This window comes from Lissotriton vulgaris, unplaced genomic scaffold, assembly GCF_964263255.1.
Source record: "Lissotriton vulgaris unplaced genomic scaffold, aLisVul1.2 SCAFFOLD_1424, whole genome shotgun sequence".
In the NCBI taxonomy this organism is placed as follows: Eukaryota; Metazoa; Chordata; class Amphibia; order Caudata; family Salamandridae; genus Lissotriton; species Lissotriton vulgaris.
Genome location: NW_028252076.1, coordinates 148120 through 170754, shown reverse-complemented (window position 1 = coordinate 170754; position 22635 = coordinate 148120). Strand labels below are relative to the sequence as shown.

At 48.3% G+C, this 22635-nt stretch overlaps 1 protein-coding gene across 1 annotated transcript in view; it reads left to right on the top strand.

Moving 5' to 3' along the window:
• LOC147662684 (ATP-dependent chromatin remodeler CHD2-like) overlaps nt 1-22635 on the top strand; it is a gene marked incomplete at its 3' end in the record, with an annotated part of 564171 nt that overhangs the window by 448588 nt on the left and 92948 nt on the right. The window contains exon 13 of the mRNA XM_086950980.1: nt 21773-21898. Within this exon, the coding sequence (XP_086807106.1) occupies nt 21773-21898 (126 nt within the window). The remainder of the gene's footprint in view (nt 1-21772; nt 21899-22635) is intronic.

The window sequence follows — 22635 nt, the reverse complement described above, 5'->3', positions numbered from 1 at the left end:
TGCCAGCAACTCTTTCTTCAGGCTCCTGGTTCGTCAACGAGGATTCCCGACGTCTTTTCAGACCTATGCAGCCGCAGCCCCTGGGCTAGGTAACTTCGGCATTTCGGTGCCCCAGCATAGCCTCACTATCCAAGGGTCCAGATCCACTGTCGTTTTCGACCTACCTTATCGGGTTCGCCCGAGAACACTAACTTTGCCTTTACTAGCCTCCATAGACTTTGTCCCGCATCCCGCGTGAGAGTGCACACTCTGCACCCGAGTCCCCTAGGCCTCCTACTAGTAATCTGAAGGTTCAGTAACGTAGTCCTAGCGATTCCAAAGCCTATTAGTATAGTACTTACCTGCTAGTAATTTCGCATTCCACTTTCATAGTATATGGTTTTTCGTGCCCCTCGGGCATTTGTGTAAATTGTGCAACTTAAAGTATTTTCGTAAGAGTTTTTGTTGTGTGCTTAGTACCCTGTCCTCATAAAGAGTACAGGGCTGTTGTGATCTAAATAAATACACTGTTTATTTTCATAACACTTGTGTGGTGTCCTTTCACTTGGTGTTCAAGGGGTATATTTGATGGTATAACAGCTGGCTTAACACGCCCTCTAGAGTTTAGCCCGAAGACTGCTCTTGTCCATGCTACTAGGATTGCTGGTCTATCGGTTGACTTACAACCAATCACCATAAGGGTTGTTTGGATACATAGTGATCACTGGAATAGTGAACACTGAATATCAGGCCAACTTCTCACACATGGCATCTCAGACTTAAATGTACATGGATTAGCTTACAGCAACAAGCAGTGGCAAGGGGGAGATCCGGAATGTTCGAGAATGTTGTAATTCAATGGGTGACCAGTCACGTATGAGGATCTGGTCGTGGAACGTTAATGGTTTGGGCAATAAAATAAAGCGTACACTGATCCTGCAGTATGTGAAGCGCCACGTCCCGGATGTAGTTCTCCTACAGGAGACTCATTTGCGAGGTAATACCTGCAGGGCGCTGGATCGGTTTGGTTACAAGATGGTGGCCCATTCGGGGTTCACGTCTGGATCCAGGGGGGTGGGGATTCTCATCCGCACAGCTCTTCCATTGATTGTTACTGGCAAGTGGGAGGAGGACTCTGGTTGCTTGGTGGCGGTTGCGCCCAATGGGAGGGTCGTACGCTAGTGTTGAGCCCCAACATACATAAAGCTTTCGGGGTAAAGGCAGGGCAATAGGGGGGAAGCTGGATTGGGAAGCTTCACTGCAGCGATATATGGCGTGCACACTACCCCACACAGACACACTACACTTTTTACTCTGCTCGACCTGGGTCCTTTTCTAGAATAGATCATATCTTGGCCAGGGTGGACCAATTAGGCGACTTAGTGGATTCCTGCATTATGGCCCGGGGAATCTCAGACCACTCACCGGTGGGTGTCACTCTCAAAGGGGCGGTAACAGCAAGGGCGACTTTCCCGCGGATAGACACGTGGCCGCCTCAAAGACGATTCTATAGTCGATAAGCTGCGGGAGGGCTCTCAACTATACTTTGCTGAAAAGCAGGGCTCGGTTGATTATCAGTTAACCTTGTGGTAATCATTTAAGGCCGTCTTAAGGGGGCAGGCTCAGGCGCTTATCGGCGCGCAAAAGAAGGAAGAAGCACTTAAGATTGCGCAGTTGGAGCGTGAAGTAGAGACGCTGGAACGGGGGCGGTTGCGCCCCATCGGCGACGCATGACCACGAGCTTGCTCTCAAACAGCGAGAACTCCGCTCATTGGCAGAGGGCGAGGCTCGTGCCTCTTCCCTTGCTATGCAACATCAGATCTATGATGCTGGGGATAAAAGAATGAAGCTATTAGCATGGCTTGAGCGTAGGGACCGGGAGCAATCCTGGGTCGCGGAAGTGAGAAACGAGTCGGGAGCCTTGGTTTCAACGGGAGTTGGCATAGCGGAGGCTTTCGCGTCTTACTATGAGAAGGTGTACACCCCGCTGTGCACCAGATCAGAATCTGATTGTGAGAAGTTCCTATGGGATTTTGCTCTCCCCACGCTATCTCAGGTGCAGACTGACAGCCTTGAGGCGGACCTCACGGTCCTGGAACTGGGTGAAGCCCTCAGCGCGCTTCAGGCGGGGAAAGTGCAGGGGCACAACGGGCTCCCAGTTGAAAAGCGGCAGGCCAATGTCGTTATTGAACCCATGAGGCGAATGTTCCTCGAAGCGAGACAAGTGAGGAGACTCCAGCCTGACCAGCGGGAGGCCACGATCTTGGTCATCCATTAGCAGATCAATGCTCATCTTATCGACACATTTCACTCATCAACGTGGAGGCCAAGGTCTTGGCTAAATCCTTGGCGACGCGTCTGCTCGCAGTCCTGCCTGATTTGGTACACGTAGACCAGTCAGGATTCATGCTTCACAGGAGTACACACCATAACTTGCTACTGCTATACGGGGTGCTGTATATGACTGAGGACATGGGCGATATCCAAACAGAATTGATGGCGCTGGACGCCTCAATGGCCTTTGATAGCATTGAATGGCCGTACTTATTCATGGTCCTGCAACGTTTGGGCTTTGGGACGATCTTCTGTATCTGGGTGTGTCTGTTATATGGGAAGCCGGTGGCCTCCTTCACCGATCCAGCATCGCCAGCAGCAGACATCCGACGTGGGACAGCTCGCAGACCTCCAGCCTGGTCGACATCAGCACCCCTGGTCCGTGCAGCAGCAGAATCCAGTGTCACCTCTTCGCCTGGCTGATGTGACCTTGTCCGGTGCCATCCTGGTGCCCACCTAATTACTGGCTAGTGATTCAGAACTCGGTCCCCTCTGCTTACAGGTACTCTTCTTCACTGATCCAGCCCTTGGATCAGCCCGGAACATCTTCACTGGTCGCCTGCCAGCAACTTCCACTTCAGGCTCCTGGTTCGTCAACGAGGATTCCCGACGACACTTGAACCCTATGCAGCCGCAGCCCCTGGGCTAGGTAAACCGAGTACCCCGGTGCTCCAGCGTAGAACAACTCTCGAAGTGTCTAGATCCACTTTCGTTTTTGACCTACCTAGTCGGGTTCGCCCGAGAACACTAACTTTGCATTTCCTAGCATCCATAGACTTTGTCCCGCATTGCTCGTGAGAGATCCCACTCTGCACACGGCGCCCCTGGGCCTCCTGCTTCTAATCTAAGGGTTCAGCATTGTAGGCCTAGTGATTCTAAAGTCTTTGAGAACTGTTACTTACCTGCTAGTGATTCGCATTCCACTTCCATAGTATATGGTTTTTCGTGCCCCTCGGGCATTTGTGTAAATTGTGCGACTTTCAGTATTTCTTTAAGAGTTTTGTATTGTGCTTAGCACCCTGTCCTCATAAAGAGTCCAGGGTTGTTGTGTTATAAATAAATATCCTTTTATTTTCATAACAACTTGTGTGGTGTCCTTTCACTTGGTATTCAAGGGGTATATGTGATGGTATAACAGCTGGCTTAACACGCCCTCTAGAGTTTAGCCTAAGACTGCTCTTGTCCATGGTACTAGGATAGCTGGTCTATAAGGTTGACTTACAACCAATCATCAATAAGGGTCGTTTGGAATGATACACAGTGATCACGAGAATAGTGAGCACTACATATCAGACCAACTTCCCACATTGGTGAGCAGCGGTTGGGATTTGAGCTTGCTGTTGTTTTACCACACGTATCCTAAGAATATAATTTGAAAGATCACATAAGTACCCAGGTACATATAACTTAGCTTAGAATACTCTGAGTTCTACTGAACCAGCTGTTGTAGTTAAACAGGGCCTTGCACACCCTGACTACAACTCTTAGCAAGGGATCAGCAGGCAAACGAATAGTGTAGGTAAGTGCATCACTTACACCTCACTAGAAAAGCATGTCAGACAAAGGAGGGAACTCAGAGGCCCCCCTTGTGTCAGTTGACCCTCCGCAGGTCGTCTCAAGATATGCAACTCTTAGCTTCCAGGAGATGAGACAAGTGTGTACCTCCAGGAAGCTAAAACAGGGTTCTAACCCTACAATTCCATTCCTGATTGGTCTCTTAGAGACTTATGATGCCAGGAGGGCTTCTAATACAGGCCCTTCTAATCCAGATGGGAACATGCCCCCCTTAGAGGAAACCCTGACCTCCAACTCAATGGCACAGGTAGTGATGAGGAGGAAGAGGATCAGGAAGTGTCAGGGGATGAGGCAGACAAGGGTCAGGTAGAAGTCAGTAGACTCACCAGGACCAACTTAAGCAGGCATGAGAATGGACTTGGGGGACCCCCAGGGCCACTTTCAGGCAGGCTTAACATTGGGAATGGACGAGTTAGGCCTCTATCCAGAGGCTCTAACAGATCCATTCGAACCAATGGCTCTCAGACCTCTTCTCACAGGGATGACATCCCCTCAGAGAAGAGAGCATGAAGCTAAGATGAGGGAAGTCAATCTGAGGATTGAAAGGGAAGAACTTGCCCTGGCCAAAGAGAGACTTGCCTTTGCTAGAGAGCAGAAATTGAGTGGGGTAGACCCCACTGGTGGCAGCATTTTACCTAGAGAAAAGGACAGGAGTTTAGACACGAGACACCTGAGTAAGATAGTGCCCCCTTTAAACAAGGGGATGATATCCACAAATGGATAACTGCTTTGGAGAGGGCCTGCACTGTCCAGTGCGTCCCCCAGAGTCAGTGGGCAGCTGTCTTGTGGCTCTCCTTTGAAGGCAAAGGTAGAGATAAGCTCCTCACTACTAGAGCTGAGGATGCTAACAATTACCAAGTCCTGAAAAATACACTGATTGATGGGTTTGGCCTAACCACTGAGCAGTACAGGATGCTGTTCAGGGATACCCAGAAAACTCAGTCTCAGGATTGGTCTGACTTTGTGGATTGTGCCACTAAGGCTTTGGAGGGCTGGTTGCTGAGCAGTAAGGTTACTGATTACACAGTATTGTACAATCTGATCATGAGCGAACAGATTTTAAATAATTGTCAGAACCAGTTGTTGCATCAGCACCTTGTTGACTCAGATCTGACCTCTCCCCAAGAATTGGGAAAGAAGGCCGACAGGTGGGTCAGAACAAGGGTTAAGCAGAACCAGACTCAGAACCAGGGTGGTCAGAAGAAAGCAGACCAAAAGGGAAATAATAAGAATGAACAAAATGACCAGAAGTCTTCGACAGGCCCCCAACAAACCAAAGAGGGTGGGGGTCAGGCTTCACAGCAGAAAAAGAAGACTCAAGAAGGCCAGTCTAAAAGGTGGTGCCAATACTGCAGAAGTAAAACTCACTGGTTTAGTGAGTGCACCAAGAAAGGAGGGCAAACTCCTACCACTGCAGCCCCTAAGGCACCTGCACCCCCTAGTACAGTCAGCAGTGGTAGTGCACCTCCCAAGGGATTAGTTGGGTTAACCTTGGGGTCTGAGGGGTATGACAACTTAGTTGGCGCACTCACTCAGGCTGTCCTCGTCTGTACAGGGGATGTGGATATATCCCCTGATGGAAGTCCCAATACTTTGGGCATATACAGGCAGACACCTTTAATCAATGGCAAGATGGCTCAGGCCTATAGGGACACTTGTGCCAGTGCCAATGGTGACACCTAACTTTGTGTACCCTGGACAGATCATGCTAGGTACAGACTACCTAGTGACCAATGCCAGCAATGTCACTACCCACCATAGTATGGCAATTGTTGATTTCTCCTGGGGAGGGGTAAGTGGCCAAAAGAAGGTTGTGGTTAGTTCAGACCTCCCAGTTGAATGTTTGTTGGGCAATGATTTGGAGACATCCCTATGGTCAGAAGTGGAGCAGAGGACTCACATGGAAATGTTAGGTGTGCCAGCACATGTCCTTGCTGTGACTAGGTCACAGGCCAGAAGATGCCCCACTGAACAGGTGCTGGATCCTGGAACAATGGACCAGACCCCTCCAAGAGGAAGAGCAGTAGGGTTAAGGCATTGCCTCCCCCCTTGCCCCAGGTTGTGGATCAAGTCTCAGAGGAGGCTGACCTCAAGGAACTGAGGGAAACTGAGCCTAAAGAACTTGAACCTGATCAGGTTGAGTTTCTGGGTTCAGGGGGACCCTCCAGGGAAGACCTGGGGAAGGCACAGTTAGACTGCCCTTCTCTTGAACCCCTCAGACAGCAGGCTGCTGCTGAGGCTGCAGGGAACGCCACAGGTACCCACAAGGTATACTGGGATGATGGACTCCTGTACTCTGAAGCAAAAGACCCCAAACCTGGTGCAACCAGGAGGCTGGTCATCCCCTTGTCACAGAGAGGTTTCCTTCTTACCTTGGCCCATGAGATTCCCCTTGCAGGACACTTAGGCCAGACAAAGACTTGGGACAGGCTTGTCTCACACTTTCACTGGCCTCACATGAATGAAGATACCAAGGAGTTGTCGGTCCTGTGTCACTTGCCAAGCCAGTGGTAAGTCAGGTGGCACTACAAAGGCCCCCCTTATACCACTACCTGTGGTGGGGGTACCCTTTGAAAGAGTGGGGATTCACATTGTTGGTCCAATGGAACCCCAGACAGCATCAGGGCACAAGTTTATACTGGTGGTGGTGGACCATGCCACCAGGTATCCTGAAGCTATTCCCCTTAGGACAACTACAGCACCTGTTGTGGCAAGAGCCCTAGTTGGAGTGTTCTCCAGAGTGGTCTTCCCTAAGGAGGTTGTCTCTGACAGAGGTGCAAACTTCATGTCAGGATATCTGACTGCTATGTGGAAGGAACGTGGTGTCAACTACAGGTTCACCACACCCTATCATCCACAGTGCAATGGGCTTGTTGAAAGGTTCAACAGGACCATAAAAGGGATGATTACCTGAAAAGCTCAGGCGTAGATGGGATGTCCTGATACCCTGCCTTTTGTTTGCTTATAGAGAAGTCCCACAGAAGGGGGTTGGCTACAGCCCTTTTTAACTTTTGTATGGACATCCTGTAAGAGGACCCCTGTGTTTGGTGAAGGAAGGATGGGAGAGACCTCTCAAAAAGCCTGCAACCAACATAGTGGACTACGTACCTGGTCTCCGCTCCAGGATGGCTGAGTATATGGAAAAGGCTTCTAAAAACCTTGAGGCAAGCCAAGAACTCCAAAAAGCTTGGCATGACCTAAAGGCTGTCCTGACTGTGTACAAGCCTGGACAGAAGGTGTGGGTGTTGGAGCCAGTGGCCCCAGCAGCACTCAAAGACAAATGGTCTGGGCCCCACACAATCATTGAGCAAAAGGGAGAGGTCACCTACCTGGTGGACCTTGGAACTCCCAGGAGCCCCCTCAGGGTGCTCCATGTGAACAGGCTCAAGGCATATGTCGACAGGAAGGACATGAGCTTGCTCATGGCCACAGATGAGGGACAGGAGGAGGAGAGTGACCCTCTCCCAGACCTGCTCACTCAGAACCCTGATGATGGGTCAGTAGATGGTGTTGTCATTTGTGGCAGCCTCTCTGAGCATCTGCAAAAGGATTGCAAACAAGTTCTTCAATCCTTTAGACATATGTTCTCTCTGACACCCAGTCAAACCAATTGGTGTACCCATGAGGTTGACACTGGTGACAGTCTGCCAGTCAAGAGTAAAATCTACAGACAGCCTGATCATGTCAGAGACTGCATCAAGACAGAGGTGCAGAAAAGGTTGGAGCTGGGAGTCATTGAGCCCTCAGATAGCCCTTGGGCTAGTCCAGTAGTTCTAGTGCCAAAGCCTCACACCCAGGGTGGTAAGAAAGAGATGAGGTTTTGCGTAGACTACAGAGGCCTCAATGCAGTCACTAAGACTGATGCCCACCCAATACCAAGGGCAGATGAACTTATAGATAGATTGGCTTCTGCCAACTACTTAAGCACATTTGACCGGACAGCTGGGTGTTGGCAAATCAGGTTAGCTGAGGAAGTCAAGCCCAAGACAGCATTTTCTACCCCTGGTGGGCATTATCAGTTTGTGGTAATGCCCTTTGGTTTGAAAAATGCACCTGCCACCTTCCAAAGGCTGGTGAATCAAGTTCTCACTGGGCTGTATGACTTCTGTGCAGCATATCTTGACGATATAGCTGTCTTTAGTTCCACCTGGGAGGATCACCTGGTCCACCTGAGGAAAGTGTTAGAGGCACTGCAGAAAGCAGGTCTCACTATCAAGGCCACAAAGTGCCAGATAGGGCAGACACAGGTTGTATACCTGGGCCACCTTGTAGGTGGAGGCCAGGTTCAGCCACTGGAGAGCAAGATACAGTCCATCAAGGACTGGGCTCCTCCAACCACCCAGACTCAGGTTCGAGCTTTCTTGGGCCTGACTGGTTATTACAGGAAATCTGTCAGAAATTATGGATCAATTGTGACTCCACTTAATGACCTGACAAGTAAAAAGATGCCAAAGAAAGTTCAGTGGACAGCAGGCTGTCAAAAGGCATTCGATGGCCTAAAGCAGGCCATGTGCACAGCCCCTATCCTAAAGAGTCCAGACTACTCCAAACCATTCATTGTCCAAACAGATGCTTCTGAGTTGGGTGTGAGAGCTGTTCTATCTCAGCAGAATTTTGATGGTCCTGACCAGCCCATTGCTTTTATTAGCAGAAGGCTGACCCCCAGAGAGAAAAATTGGTCAGCTATTGAGAGGGAGGCCTTTGCTGTGGCTTGGGCCCTGAAGAAACTGAGGCCATACTTGTTTGGCACTCATTTCAAGATTCAGACCGACCATAAGCCCCTCTTGTGGCTAAATCAGATGAAGGGTGAAAACACCAAACTGCTTAGGTGGTCCATTTCCCTACAGGGGATGGATTTTACAGTGGAGCATAGACCTGGCACTGATCATGGCAATGCAGATGGACTTTCCAGGTATTTCCACTTAGAGCAAGAATACTCACCTGGTCAAGGTTAGTTTATTGTCCCAAAGTTTGGGGGGGGGGGGGGGGGGGTCATGTAGGAGAGTAGGGTCTGCAATCCTATGATCACCCCAGATTTTTGCTTTTTGCTTCACTGGTTTACGACTTTCCCTGGCTGTGGGCCTGCCAATCAGACCCACAGCCTAGCTGTTCTCTCTCTAAATTGACATATGTACCTTAGGTGCATTTACCAATTGGTACTGGGTCACCTTATCAGACCCTGTAACTCATGGCATAGGTGTACCCAGGGCCTACCAGGGGCTGCAGCATGTATTATGCCACCCCTGGCTGGCCATCTAAATCTGACACAACTGGCTGCACGACAGCTGGGGCAAGGTGGTGTAATCACCCTTTGCTTTAGATATAGTATACCTATATCTAACCCTAAAATAGACACATATATTCCTATCAGTCACTCCTATGGCAGGCCTTAACAATCCTGAAGGCAGAGTGCTTGGAATTATGTGAGATGGTGCTCTGGCATGAGCTGAGCCCGTCTGCAGCTTGCGGAACCAAGTCCTAAAAGCTGTTCTATGATAACGCGTACCATATACTCTTAAGTGCATTATAATCCTTGCGGTTATTTGCTATCTTTGGTATCGCTTTATCAAAACATGTCGAGTAAGGTGTCATACGAATTGGAATACTAACCCCTCGCCAATTCTGGCGACGGGGTTAGCATTCCACCCTTCTAGAGGGACGCGACATGTATGTAACTGTGAACCACGGTTAAAGTTAACTCGAGCCTCAGCATCACAAAATGGATGCTGCCACCACAGACACAAGTCTGACCTCCTGCTGCTGGGAGTCCTTCCAGCAAGGAGAGCTTGGACAAAGGGTTTCCTGTCAGGGGCGGTGCTAGCACCATCCCAGACAGGGTTTTGTGTATCCCAGGTAGGCAGGGCTGAATGGAAGGTGACTGCAAGTGGCACCCCGGTGCTCACTATGCATCTGCCGGTTTGAACCAGTTCCAGGGGCACACCAGCCCCTGAGCTGGGGAAAGTCCGGACAAGGGAGAGGGGTGTAACCATCCCCCTCCTGGTCCCACCCATGGGCAGGACCTAGTCGCGTGCCCGCCCCTTTCTTTAGTATAAAGGTAGGAGCGGGTCCCCTTCCCAAATTAGATAATTCTGAATCTTGATGACTTTCCACAAAAGAACTCTTGAACCTTTCTGAAGACTCTCCCTTGTGGCTAAGGAGTAGCCACCCTGCACCAGCGGGCACCATCTAAGCGCATGCGGTTTGCTGTAAGTCCATCCTCCGGATCAAGACTGCCCAGCTCGACGAGACCCGGATTCCCTGGCACCTCTGACCTCTACCTACATCATCAGCCCAGCTGAGATTCGTGGGTGTGACGAGACCTCGAGGGACCGGCCATCTTCAGAACTGCACGACGCTTATCCAGCACGACCGCCGAGGGATCCTCGAGTGAGTGCTTTGGAGTTTGAGAAGCCCTAACCCTGAGCAGCACCAGCACCGAAGTCCAGCCCCCCAGCATCCACGAGATCCGCGTGGGGCCCTTCTGCTCTTTGCTGCTCACCGCGTTGTCCGGCTACTTGCCTGCTGGCTTGTGGCCCTCCTGACGACGAACCACGACAATTGCATCGCTGGTCTGGTTGCTCCAGACTGCCCCTTGCTCCCTTCCAAGAGTGGAGCACCCCGGACCCTCCTGGTCCACTCCAGACGCCATCTTGAGTCCACCGCGTGGGCTTGACTTTGCCAAGGTTTGTTGCCCCAATCCTGGGTCCAGCATCGCCGACAGCAGCCACCTTCGTGGGACAGCTCGCACCTCCATCCTGGTCGCCGACAACTCCTCCTGGTCCGAGAGACTGCAGAGCCCAGCGTCGCCCACTCACCTGGTCGAGGTGACTTCATCCGGTGCCATCCTGGTGCCCACCTAATCACTGGCTAGTGATTAAGAACTGAGTCCCCTCTGCTTTCAGGTCGTCTCCGTCTTCGATCCAGGCTTGGATCACTCCGGACATCATCACTGGTCGCCTGCCAGCAACTTCTTCTTTCAGGCTCCATAGACTGTAACGAGGATTCCCGACGTCTTTTGCACCCTATGCAGCCGCAGCCCCTGGGCTAGGTAACTTGAGTATTTCGGTGCTCCAACATAGGTTCAATATCTAAGTGTCCAGATCCTTTTTCGTTTTCAGCCTAGCTAGTCGGATTCGTCCGATAACACTAACTTTACGAAATCTAGCATCCATAGACTCTGTCCCTCATCCCGCGTGAGAGTGCACACTCGGCACCCGATCTCCCTAGGCCTCCTGCTCCTAACCTGAAGGTTCAGTAGTGTAGTCCTAGCGATCCTAAAGCCTCTGGATCTTGTTACTTACCTGCTAGTATTTCGCATTCCACTTTTGTAGTATATGGTTTTTCGTGCCCCTCGGGCATTTGTGTAAATTGTGCAACTTAAAGTATTTTCTTAAGAGTTTTGTTATGTGCTTAGCTCCCTGACTCATAAAGAGATCAGGGTAGACTTGTTATAAATAAATATCCTTTTATTTTCGTAACAACTTGTGTGGTGTCCTTTCACTTGGTGTTCAAGGGGTATATGTGATGGTATAACAGCTGGCTTAACACGCCCTCTAGAGTTTAGCCTAAAGACTGCTCTTGTCCATGCTACTAGGATAGCTGGTCTATAAGGTTGACTTACAACCAATCATCAATAAGGGTCGTTTGGAATGATACACAGTGATCACTAGAATAGTGAGCACTACATATCAGGCCAACTTAGCACAGATACTATATCTAAAGCAAAGGGTGATTACACCACCTTGCCCCAGCTGTCGTGCAGCCAGTTGTGTCAGATTTGGATGGCCAGCCAGGGGTGGCATAATACATGCTGCAGCCCCTGGTAGGCCCTGGGTACACCTATGCCCTGGATACCTAAGGTATACTGTACAGGGACTGATAAGGTGGCCCAGTACCAATTGGTAAATGCACCTAAGGTACATGTGTGTCAATTTAGAGAGAGAACAGCTAGGGTGTGGGTCTGATTAGCAGGCCGACAGCCAGGGAAAGTCGTAAACCAGTGAAGCAAAAAGCAAAAATCTGGGGTGATCATAGGATTGCAGACCCTACTCTCCTACACTGCCTCCTCGTACTATTTATGGGCAAAGTGAGACAAATATTAAACACCAGCATTTAATTACCCAACCTGGCCCCCATCTCCAACAACCAATTATTAGCCACCACTGCCCCCATCTCCGACAACCAAACAATGTTTCTCAGAGAACTACTTCACCCTTTGCTGACTTTGCACATTGCCTGCTCTAGCTGCACATCGGAGCTGGGCAATGACCATTAGCTTCCATCGATTTTGACAAATAGAGCACTATTTTTGCACACAGCTGACTTTGCACATTGCCCGCACGTACTGTTCACAGAGCTATTTTGCACACTCCTTTTTTTTGCACATTGCTGTTGACCACGGACCATTCATCCCGAAGCCTCGGCCCTCTCGATCTTAATTAATACTTTTAACAATTTTTAAACCATTTTTAAATGCTTTTTCTTATACATGGTCCAATGAAGGTATCTAGAGTCCAGGTGTAAAAGCAAACTGTAAACTTTGGTACACAATCATGGATTTAACTTTGTTGAATTTGAATACTGCTGTTTTATCATTGCAATGGTATTAGGTAATCACGCAAATAAAGATATTATTATTTTTATTAAAGAGACCTCTATTGTTATGCTGTTTGTCAAAGGTTTGACGAACATGTACCCTCCAGTACCCTTTATGGTTCCCCAATGGGACTTCAATTAGATTCTTACCTTTTTGATGTAGACTCTGTTTGGGTCCCTTCATAGTTGAAATATAAGGATGTTTATCTTCAAAACTGTTTTTTAGTTGTTATAACTTCTGCTAGAGGTGTTAATGAGCTGCAGACTCTAGCTGCCACCCTCTCTTCACCTCTTTCTATCCTGAGAAGTTGGTGTTGCAAATCGGGGCTGCTTTCTTTCTTAAGGTGGTAACCCCTTTCCATCTTGGTTAATCCATCACCCTTTCAACTTTCTATACTTCCCCCTATCCTACATTAGAGGAGGTGTGGTTCTAGCAGCTGAATCCTAGTCGGGTGGTTAATTATTACCAGGAGTACACCAAGGAATTTCAACTGGATGACCACCTCTTTCCCGGGTATAGTGGCGCCAAAAAAGGTAAGAGGACTCTTTTCACAATGGATTATCCTCTACATTAAGACCGCGTTAGCCAAGAAGGAGTCACCAGAAGGCATTAGGACCTACCTAAGTCTACCACTTCAGCCCATGTCAGTGTTGGTGAAATGAATAAGGCAGCTATGTGAGTGTCTTTGCACACCTTCGCCAAGCACGACTGTCTAGACTCCAAGGTGCTAAGGGATGGACACTTTGCCATGTCTATTCTGCAGGATTTCCTCATCTTACCATCCATCCACATTTCTCCTGGCAAGGGTATTGCTACTAAATCCGGTCAACTGGTGAGGAATCTGCGGGTAGAAAAAAAGGTTACTTGCCTGCGGTAGCGATCTTTCTGGTGGATACTCTACCTGCAGATGCCTCACCGACCCGCCTGCCTCCTCATTTGATGGATGAGTTATAGGAAAAGCTCATAATATCCCAAATATATCTTTTGGTACAGCATTCCTAGATCAATGTCAGTTTGTCCTCTCGCCTCAAAGATTAGAGTAAAAACTGATGTTGTTTCACCGGGACAGGAGCTTTATGGCCTCAGTGACACTGCCTGCTATCATTTCCAGCGTTGACTGAGTCAGATGCCCACTAGGGCCCTTTTAAGTGTGAGAATCCATTCTGACACCTTGGATTCTTTTACAGATGAGGAATCTGCAGGTAGATAGAGTATCCACCAGACAGATTGTTACTGCAGGTTTGTAACTTTTTCTTGCCCCTGTATTGGAACTTTCATAGATTCCCATGCTTTGTATCATTCCCCGTCGTCGGAATGGGAGCCTCGGTAAATAGAAAATACCTTAGTAATAAGCACAAAGTGAAAAAATAGGCCTAGGCCTCATCTCATTTTGTAGCTTATCCACCTCTTTTTGTAAAAGAGACCAAATTCTTGCAGTAGCCAATCAGAGCAGCCTCACCCCATAGAACCTTCCTGAGAGAAACCCAGAGCCTCAGATTTTCTACCGCACGTTGTGCAAGGGAGTCTCCATTGAGCTCTACTCATTTTCTTCAATTCCAAACTACTTTTCTTCAACTTGTATCTCTTTATTGTCATGTCTGACCAGGAGAAAAAAGCACTTTTCAGAGCCTGTGCTACCTGCTCCATGAAGAGATTGTTTGTCGAGGACAAACATGTGGACTGTATATACTGCCTGTATCCTGACCATAAGGCCACGGACTGCAAGATTTGCAGAACCTTCTCCACGAAGACCTTGAGGGACAGGGTAGGACGTCTCCTCACATGGCTTCAGAAGATGAAGGACCGCAAAGAACTTATGTCATCAGACAATGAGGGCTCCTCATCGATGGTGTCATCTAAGAAGTCTAAGAAGAGGGGTAGGTCTCCCCCTTCTACTTCAGACGAGCCCCTTCTCAAGGCCTTACCAGGGACCTCTGATGACAGGCCTGCTTCCCAAAAATCTCCTCACCACGGTGAAAAGGAGAGGCAGGGTAAGCCTGAGGAATCGCAACCCTCAAAGAAGGCGAAGAAATTTGCTCCTGTCACTTCACCTCCCTCTGAAAGGGATAGAGGGGTGAAAAAGCCTTCTACTGCAACTCAGAAGGTCGTTTCAGATAAGAAACAGCGGTCGTCGACAGTGAAAACCACAGGTACGCCGATGGTTTCTGTTAAAAAGGATGTGTCTGTGAAATTTTCGACGACGGCTGCGACGACGGCGCCTGCACCGTCGACGGTGTTCAAGACACTTGATGCCTGTTCGTCGTCGACGAAAATCACCTTCTCCACGTCGACGACGATGACAACAAAGATCGCTTCGACAACGTAGACGACGACCGTGTCGACGACTCCTGTAACATTGATGCTGACGACGAGTTTGTCGACGATCCCGTCGACGCTCCATCCATCGTCGACGATGAGCTCCTCGTCGACGGCACAATCCTCGATGACGGGCGCAGTTTCTTCGTCAGCGCTTCCGTCGACGACACATTCCTTGAAAACATTACCGTCGACGACGACGACGACCCCGTCGAGTGAGTCGTCGACGATTGAAAAAACTGTTTTTTCACGCAAAAGGAGGCAAATAACACCAGTAATGACGTCCCTGCGACAGGTTAAAAAATTTCCACCTAACCCACTGTTGGATGACGATTCCGATGAAGAAGCTTATAGCGACTTTGGCCAAGCGTATAGCCCTTCTGACCTGCAAGTTAAGGTACAGGATATCAGTTCCGAGGAAGGAGAGATGGAACACCAACACTATGTTCCAGAATATTATTGTGGAGGAGAGGAAATGCCTAGCATGCAAATGCCTTTGCAGAAGCCTTCGCGTCAATCTCAACAAGAGATGGTGGCAATGCCATCCACTCTTATCTCGGATCTACAACTTATGTTGCAAGACTACCGAAGGCGTTTTCCAACTCCTCAGGAGGTTCAAAAGGTGCACACTCCGACACCTCCGCCTCAGCCATCACAGCCTGTCCCAGACCATTCTTTGCCTCTGAGAGAGCGTGATACTGCACCTGCAGCACATCCACAAGAAGTAGTGCCTGTTCAGGATACAGATGATGATACTGCCTCGTCAGATGCGGACCAGCAAGTGGACCCTGACCAAGACCAGCAGGTGGAGTGGAATCCAGATAGCCCTCATGATCCGGACATCACATAACCTGATAACGCAACCTCCCCTCCAGCGGATGTTGGAGGTTTTCACAACTTGATGGAACAGGCTTCCAAGAGGTTTGGTCTCCCCGTTTCCACGGTTCAGTCAGAATGTTTCTTGTATGATTTCAAGGAACCATTTAGGAAATCAGTACGTTCAATCCCCATCATTGAACATGTTTGGACTGAAGGCCTGAAGGCTATGCAAAATCCAGCCACAGTCCTTCCGGTGCTTCCAAGACTGGAGAAAAAGTATAAAGCACCAGATGGCAGCCCGGCTTGTCTCCTGGGTCAACCAAAACCGGACTCTGTAATTTCTCAGGCCGCACAGAGCAAATCAAAAAACCCATCCACGCCGCTAACTACGCCTCCAGATAAAGAGGGCAGGCGTTTAGACAATGTGGGTAAAAGATTCTCCACAATGGCCAGTCTTATGGTTAGGGCGGCTAATGCTTTGGCGATTCTGGGACGTTACGATCGCCAGATGTGGTGCAACCTTTCTCCGTTTGTGGAGGAACTACAGGATTCCTCTAAGGAAGAGGTAAAGAAGATTTTGCTGGAGGGAGAGCGGGCCTCTTCGGAGGTGATTGACTGTGCTATGGACATAGCAACCACAGCATTTCGAGCGCTAGCCGGCTCGGCGGTCCTGAGACGCTAAGGATGGTTGAGGGCCACTTGGTTCAGACAGGAGGTGCAGATTAAGATTCTAGATCTGCCATATGATGGAGAGATGCTATTTGGCAAACATGTAGATGACGCCCTACAGGGCATAAAGAAAGATACTGATACGGCCAAATCCCTAGGAACGTTGCAATATCGCAAAGTACCCTTCAGAGGAGCAAGAGGGAGAGGATTCTCCACCTATAGAGGCGGCAATCAGCACCGCTACTCTTCCGGCTCACAATCTAGCCAAACATATAAACCTCAATACTCTGAGGGGTTCTTTCTCTCGCCAACAGCCGAGAAGACGTCAAGGCCTGCAAAGAAGAGACAACACCAGGAAACAATAGCGGCCAGGTGGCTCTTTCCACTGTTCCTGTGCCCTCATTAACACCAGTGGGGGGCAGGATTGCCCATTGCCTCAACAACTGGGTGGTCATAACAACAGACCAGTGGGTCCTACAGATCATCAAGGAAGGACACACGTTGGAATTTCAAGATCTTCCTCCAACAAGAGCTCCAGACGCCTTTCCACCCAAACATCTCAAACTCCTTCATCTCGAGGCCCACCAACTCTTCACCAAGGGGGCAATAGAGCATGTACCCCTCTCCCAAAAGGGGAAAGGGTTCTATTCCAGGTTCTTCCTGGTTCGGAAGACGAGGGACAAGTGGCGTCCGATTTTAGATCTGCGGCAGCTCAACACTTCTCATCAAGTTATCCTTCAGGATGGTCACTCTTCAGGACATCCTTCGCCTTCTCAATCCAGGGGACTACATGGCGACCCTAGATTTGGAAGACGCTTACTTCCACGTACCCATTCATCCAGCTCACAGGCAATATCTTCGGTTTACAGTAGGCAAGAGCCACTTTCAATTCAAAGTACTGCCTTTTGGTCTCCGATCCGCTCCACGGATCTTTACAAAGGTACTAGCTCCGGTGGCAGCCTTTCTCAGGAGACAGTCTTTAGAGGTCTTTCCATATCTGGACGATTGGCTGCTGAAAGCCCCTTCTTTCCAAGAGGCGTCCAGGGCAGTCACGACCTGCAGACAACTATTCGAGCAACTGGGTCTGCGGCTCAACAGAGAAAAATCTGTTTTACGCCCTTCCAAGACAGCGAAGTTTCTAGGGGCTATCCTGGACACAGAGTGCTGCCTGGCTTCTCCTTCGGAAGAGCGCCAGAACAAGCTGATTCTTTCAGCCCGCCTTCTTCAGACACGGAATTTTCTGTCAGTTTGCAAGTACAAATCGCTTCTCGGATCGATTTCATCCTGCATACCATTGGTTCCACACTGCAGGCTGCGAATGCGTCCACTGCAAGAACAGTTGGACAAACAATGGCGTCAAGTCACAGGCTCCTTCGACGACAGGATTGTTATTACTCCAGAGATGAGGAAGGCAGGCAGCTGGTGGTTGCTGAAAGACAATCTTTCCAGAGGTTTACCGTTCCAACTTCCACCATCTCCCATGGTTTTGACGACAGATGCTTCCATGGAAGGATGAGGAGCGGTCCTCCAAGAACTGAAGGTCAGTGGCCATTGGAGCCCAGTCCAAGTCAAGTTCCACATCAATCTACTAGAACTTATCGCCATTCGTCTGGCCTTACAAGCTTTCCTTACACGAATCCGCAACCGTGCAGTGCTGGTTCGTACAGACAACACCACAGCCATGCACTACATAAACAAGCAAGGCGGAACGAGATCTTCCACCCTCTCGAAGGAAGCCCAGACACTTTGGAATTGGGTGATCCACAACAATATCGCCCTTTCAGCGGAACATCTAGCGGGAACACTCAATGTCACGGCGGACGCTTTGAGTCGCCAAAGGACTATTTCCCACGAGTGGGAACTGGACCAAATCATTCTGGAGGAACTGTTTGCACACTGGGGGACCCCATCCATCGATCTGTTTGCAACTCCCCAGAACGCCAAATGCCAGTCCTTCGCAAGCAGGCTTCACCATTGGGAGTCCTTGGGGAATGCCCTTTTGATTGCTTGGTCCGGCGCATTTGTTTACGCCTTTCCTCCCATTCCGCTGATTCCGAGACTGATCCGCAAACTCAAGGTAGAGCCGTGCAGGATGATTCTGATCGCACCAGCATGGCCCAGACAGTTTTGATACACGGAACTTCTCCTCCTCTCCCAGGATCAGCCAATTCTCCTACATCCTGTTTCAACACTGTTGACAATGGCTCACGGACAGGTTCTACATCCGGAGTTGAAGTCTCTACGATTGACAGCGTGGCTCCTGAATTCAGAGAGTTCCAGGGTTTAAGTCTCTCAGGAGAATGTAAAGACATTTTGGCCCAGGCCCGAGCGCCTAGTACCAACAAGACCTATCGGGCTAAGTGGAAGAGATTCTGTTTTTGGTGTCGGAAAGAAGGTCTACATCCATATACTTCTGCGCCGCACCAACTCTTACCTTACATCCTTTCTCTGGCAAAATCTGGATTGGCTCCTTCTTCTGTAAAGGTACATCTTGCGGCTATATCTAGATTCAGACGTTCATCATCAGGTCCTTCCCTGTGGTCGGCAAGGATTATCAAACAATTCCTGAAAGGTTTATTCAGGGTCTTTCCACCAGTCCGGCCTCCACCACCAGCCTGGCATCTGAATTTAGTCTTGTTGTATCTTATGAAGGCCCCTTTTGAGCCTATTCATAAGGCTGACCTTAAGTTTCTCTCGTGGAAACTAGCTCTTCTCTTGGCCCTGACATCGGCTAGAATAGTTAGTGAGCTCCAGGCTTTCACAATTGAGGAACCTTTTCTACAGTTCAAAAATAACGTTCTCATCCTACGGACAAATCCTAAATTTATTCCGAAGGTACCTTCAGAATTTCATCTGAATGAGCCGGTGGTCTTAAAATCTTTCTTTCCGCAGCCTTCCACACCAGCGGAAAGGGCTTTGCACTCTTTGGACATTCACAGATGTCTTAAATTCTACTTGGAGCGCACAAGACAGTTCAGAAAGTCTTCCCAGCTTTTTGTTTCATTCAGCACTCCTCGAAAGGGGTGTCCAGTTTCTAAACCCTGCATTTCCCGCTGGATTTCCAGTGCTATACATTTTTGCCATCAAGCAGCGGGAAACCACTTCAACGAGCAGTTCGTGCTCATTCTACGAGATCAATGGCTTCATCGGCGGCTCTATTCGCACTTGTCCCGATCAAGGACATATGTAGAGCAGCGACATGGAGCAGTGTCCGCACCTTCACTCGCCACTACTGCTTGGATTCTACTGTGAAAGAGGATGCGGCAGTGGGCCAGGCGGTTTTAAGGAACCTTTTCCAATAAGTCGGTGAGCTTTCCTTCTATCCCGCCTTCCTGTTTGCATATTTTGTATTGCTTGTTATTATTTTGCTTTATGATGCTAATGTGTATCTGGTTTTTCTTATCAGAATTATGTATAGCATTTTCAGGTGCACATATTACAAAATATGCTTTTTCTATTTACTGTGCTAGTTATTCTGATACAAAGCATGGGAATCTATGGAAGTTCCAATACTGGGGCAAGAAAACAAGTTACTTACCTGTAACTTTGGTTCCCCAGTATTGGTAACTTTCATACGTTAGGCTTCGGGATTTAAGGAAGGATCAACTAACCGGATGTTTATGCCGGAAGTGATTGAGGAGTCAGAGGTCAGCACACGCTAGAGAATGAAGGTGAGCGTATTGCGCCGTCATGGCGCTCGCTTTGTAAGAACATATAGAGAAGTAATGAGTGGAGGAATCATTTTTCCTTTACTTGCCTCATGCTAGGTTGTAAACTGAGACGGGTCCAACCACCGGGGGAGAAAAATTTGGGACACGCTTTCGAAAACGGTGTAACGGTAAGAATTCACACTAGCCAGCTTTACAGCTGTCATCAACTTACATGGGGTAGATATAACGGGCGCTATTATATTCCTTTTAGCCTTTGGATTCCATAGCGGGAGACTACCCGAGTAAACATTCGATCATCAGCATAGCGAGCGAGCTCATTGGTAAGACGACTTGATCCTTTACCCAGCACTTATAATTATCTAGATAGCTTAATATTCACGTTAAGCAATTTGTACATTATCCCCGCAGACCTTGAACTGGATTCTGTGGCATCATTTTACCGTATTCAATGACTTTTTGGAGTACTGAACAGGTAGATTTTCCTGAACACAGCGAGTATTGAGATTCTGTTTTTGAAAATGTTAACTCCTCGGGTCACGAGGGTGTCTTTCAAACTCACACAACTCCAGTGGGCATCTAATATAGTTTAAACTGATCACCCTTTTCGGGAAGAACTATCGGCTTGGTTTACTGTTCAATACACTAACAGCATAATTTTACACATGCATGTTATATTGCACATTATACAACGGGATGTAGTGTTAATTCTATTTTTATCATGTACATAATGGTTCTTTTTGCAAATGGAATACAACTGTTTTTTATTAACTTTGCAGTGCCTGAAATCGGACTGAAGTGCTTGACACTGTGTACAGAATTTGTTGTCACATTTGAAATTCCCCTGAAGAAGGGTCGAGTAGACCCGAAATGCATTGGGAAATGTTTAGTTTTGTTTATTGTATTTTTTCGTGAATAACAATTTGATTACTAAACTGATATTAGAACCTATGTTATTTTCTTTTGTAAATACCTTTGAAGTTATGAATTGAAACAATGCTTACTAAATAAGCCTTTAAACTTTGCAAATACATGTTGAATGAATTATTGAACAAATATTGGTTTGATTTTCACTAAAGAATTCTAATATTCTGAAACCTTAGGGACACGAAGCGAGAGCTCCCGGTTCAGACCTAGTTTACACTAGGCCTCCAAATAGCAGTTTATTCACAGTTGTGGGCTCAACTGACCCACTGGGAAGCTCCCAAAACATAACGTTAATTTTTCATGAAAAAGATTAATATTTGGTAAAAACTGTGCAGGCTAGACTCTCACATAGCAACTTTCATAGATTCCCATGCGCCCGCCCGCCTCCCCTGGGAAAGCTCAGCCTTATTGTCTTATGATGTTGCTGTTCACAACGGCTACGAAAATCTGAGTCTCTGGGTTTTTCTCAGGAAGGTTCTATGGTGTGAGGCTGCTCTGATTGGCTACTGCAAGAATTTGGTCTCTTTTACAAAAAGAGTTGGATAAGCTACAAAATGAGATGAGGCCTAGGCCTATTTTTTCACTTTGTACTTATTACTAAGGTATTTTCTATTTACCGAGGCTCCCATTCCGACGACGGGGAATGATACAAAGCATGGGAATCTATGAAAGTTACCAATACTGGGGAACCAAAGTTACTGGTAAGTAACTTGTTTTCTTATTGATTTATAAAATGAAGGTAGATTAAGCCAGTGAGATTGGTCATTGAGACAAATGTTGGCTGCCTAGTCTTATCAACATTTAAAGGCTGATAATTTGAGTTCAATTGTTAAGATAGTAAAAACAGCTTGATATCATTGTATTAATCATATTTTATATATCCCAGCAGATCAAAATAAGAAAAAGAAAACCCCGGGTCAAGACTGAGAAAATCTCCAAAGGGAAAGACGAGCAGGGAAATGAATTGTCATCTCCACGTCCTTCAGAAAATCAGTCAGAGGATGGCGATATGAAGGTATAAAAAGATATATAGCTGACTCATTAGTACTTGTGCAGTGTATCTGACAGAGACCGTTCGTTATAGATTCCTTACCTTTTATAATTACCCCCAGGTGCCAGACTGGATCCAGAGAATTTTTCTTAGTAGTACCCCTGCGCGTCGGTGGGACTCCACGTCTGTCCTCGGCATCGTAGTTGCTGAGATGACGTTGTAGTGTCTACTTAGACGTCGCCCCTGCACTCTGACGTCAGTTCTTTCTTTTTCCGCTTGAGCCTAGAGCAGTTCCAGAGAGAGCTACTCCTTAAGTCACTTTTTGATTAAACTTTTTCGAGTTTTTTTTTTAACTTTTTGTTCGCATCTTCGACTCCTGGTGTGCGATGGATGTCCCTTTATCGGACCGGCTTCAAGACATGAATCCAAAGTTTTTGCGGGAGCTCGTGGAGGCCTGGCGGTCGGCTCTGTGTCGCTCCCAGTCTCGTTCGAGAGGAAGGTCTCGAGGCCTCTTTGGCGGAGCCCCCACACCTCGTCCCGTTCCAAGTCTTCAAGTCCTTGGTAAGTCAAAGCACAAGAAGAATGCGAAGAAGCACTGGCGCTCATCCTTCTACCAGTCGGTCGGCTGATGCGATATGGGACCCGGAACGTCGCCGCACAAAGGCTCCGTCTCCAGTGCCTTCTTCGGGGACGACTCTGCGCCTCCCCCGTTTCTGGGAGCCGGGGCGTCCTCTGCCCAGCTTCGTACATTTTACAAAGCC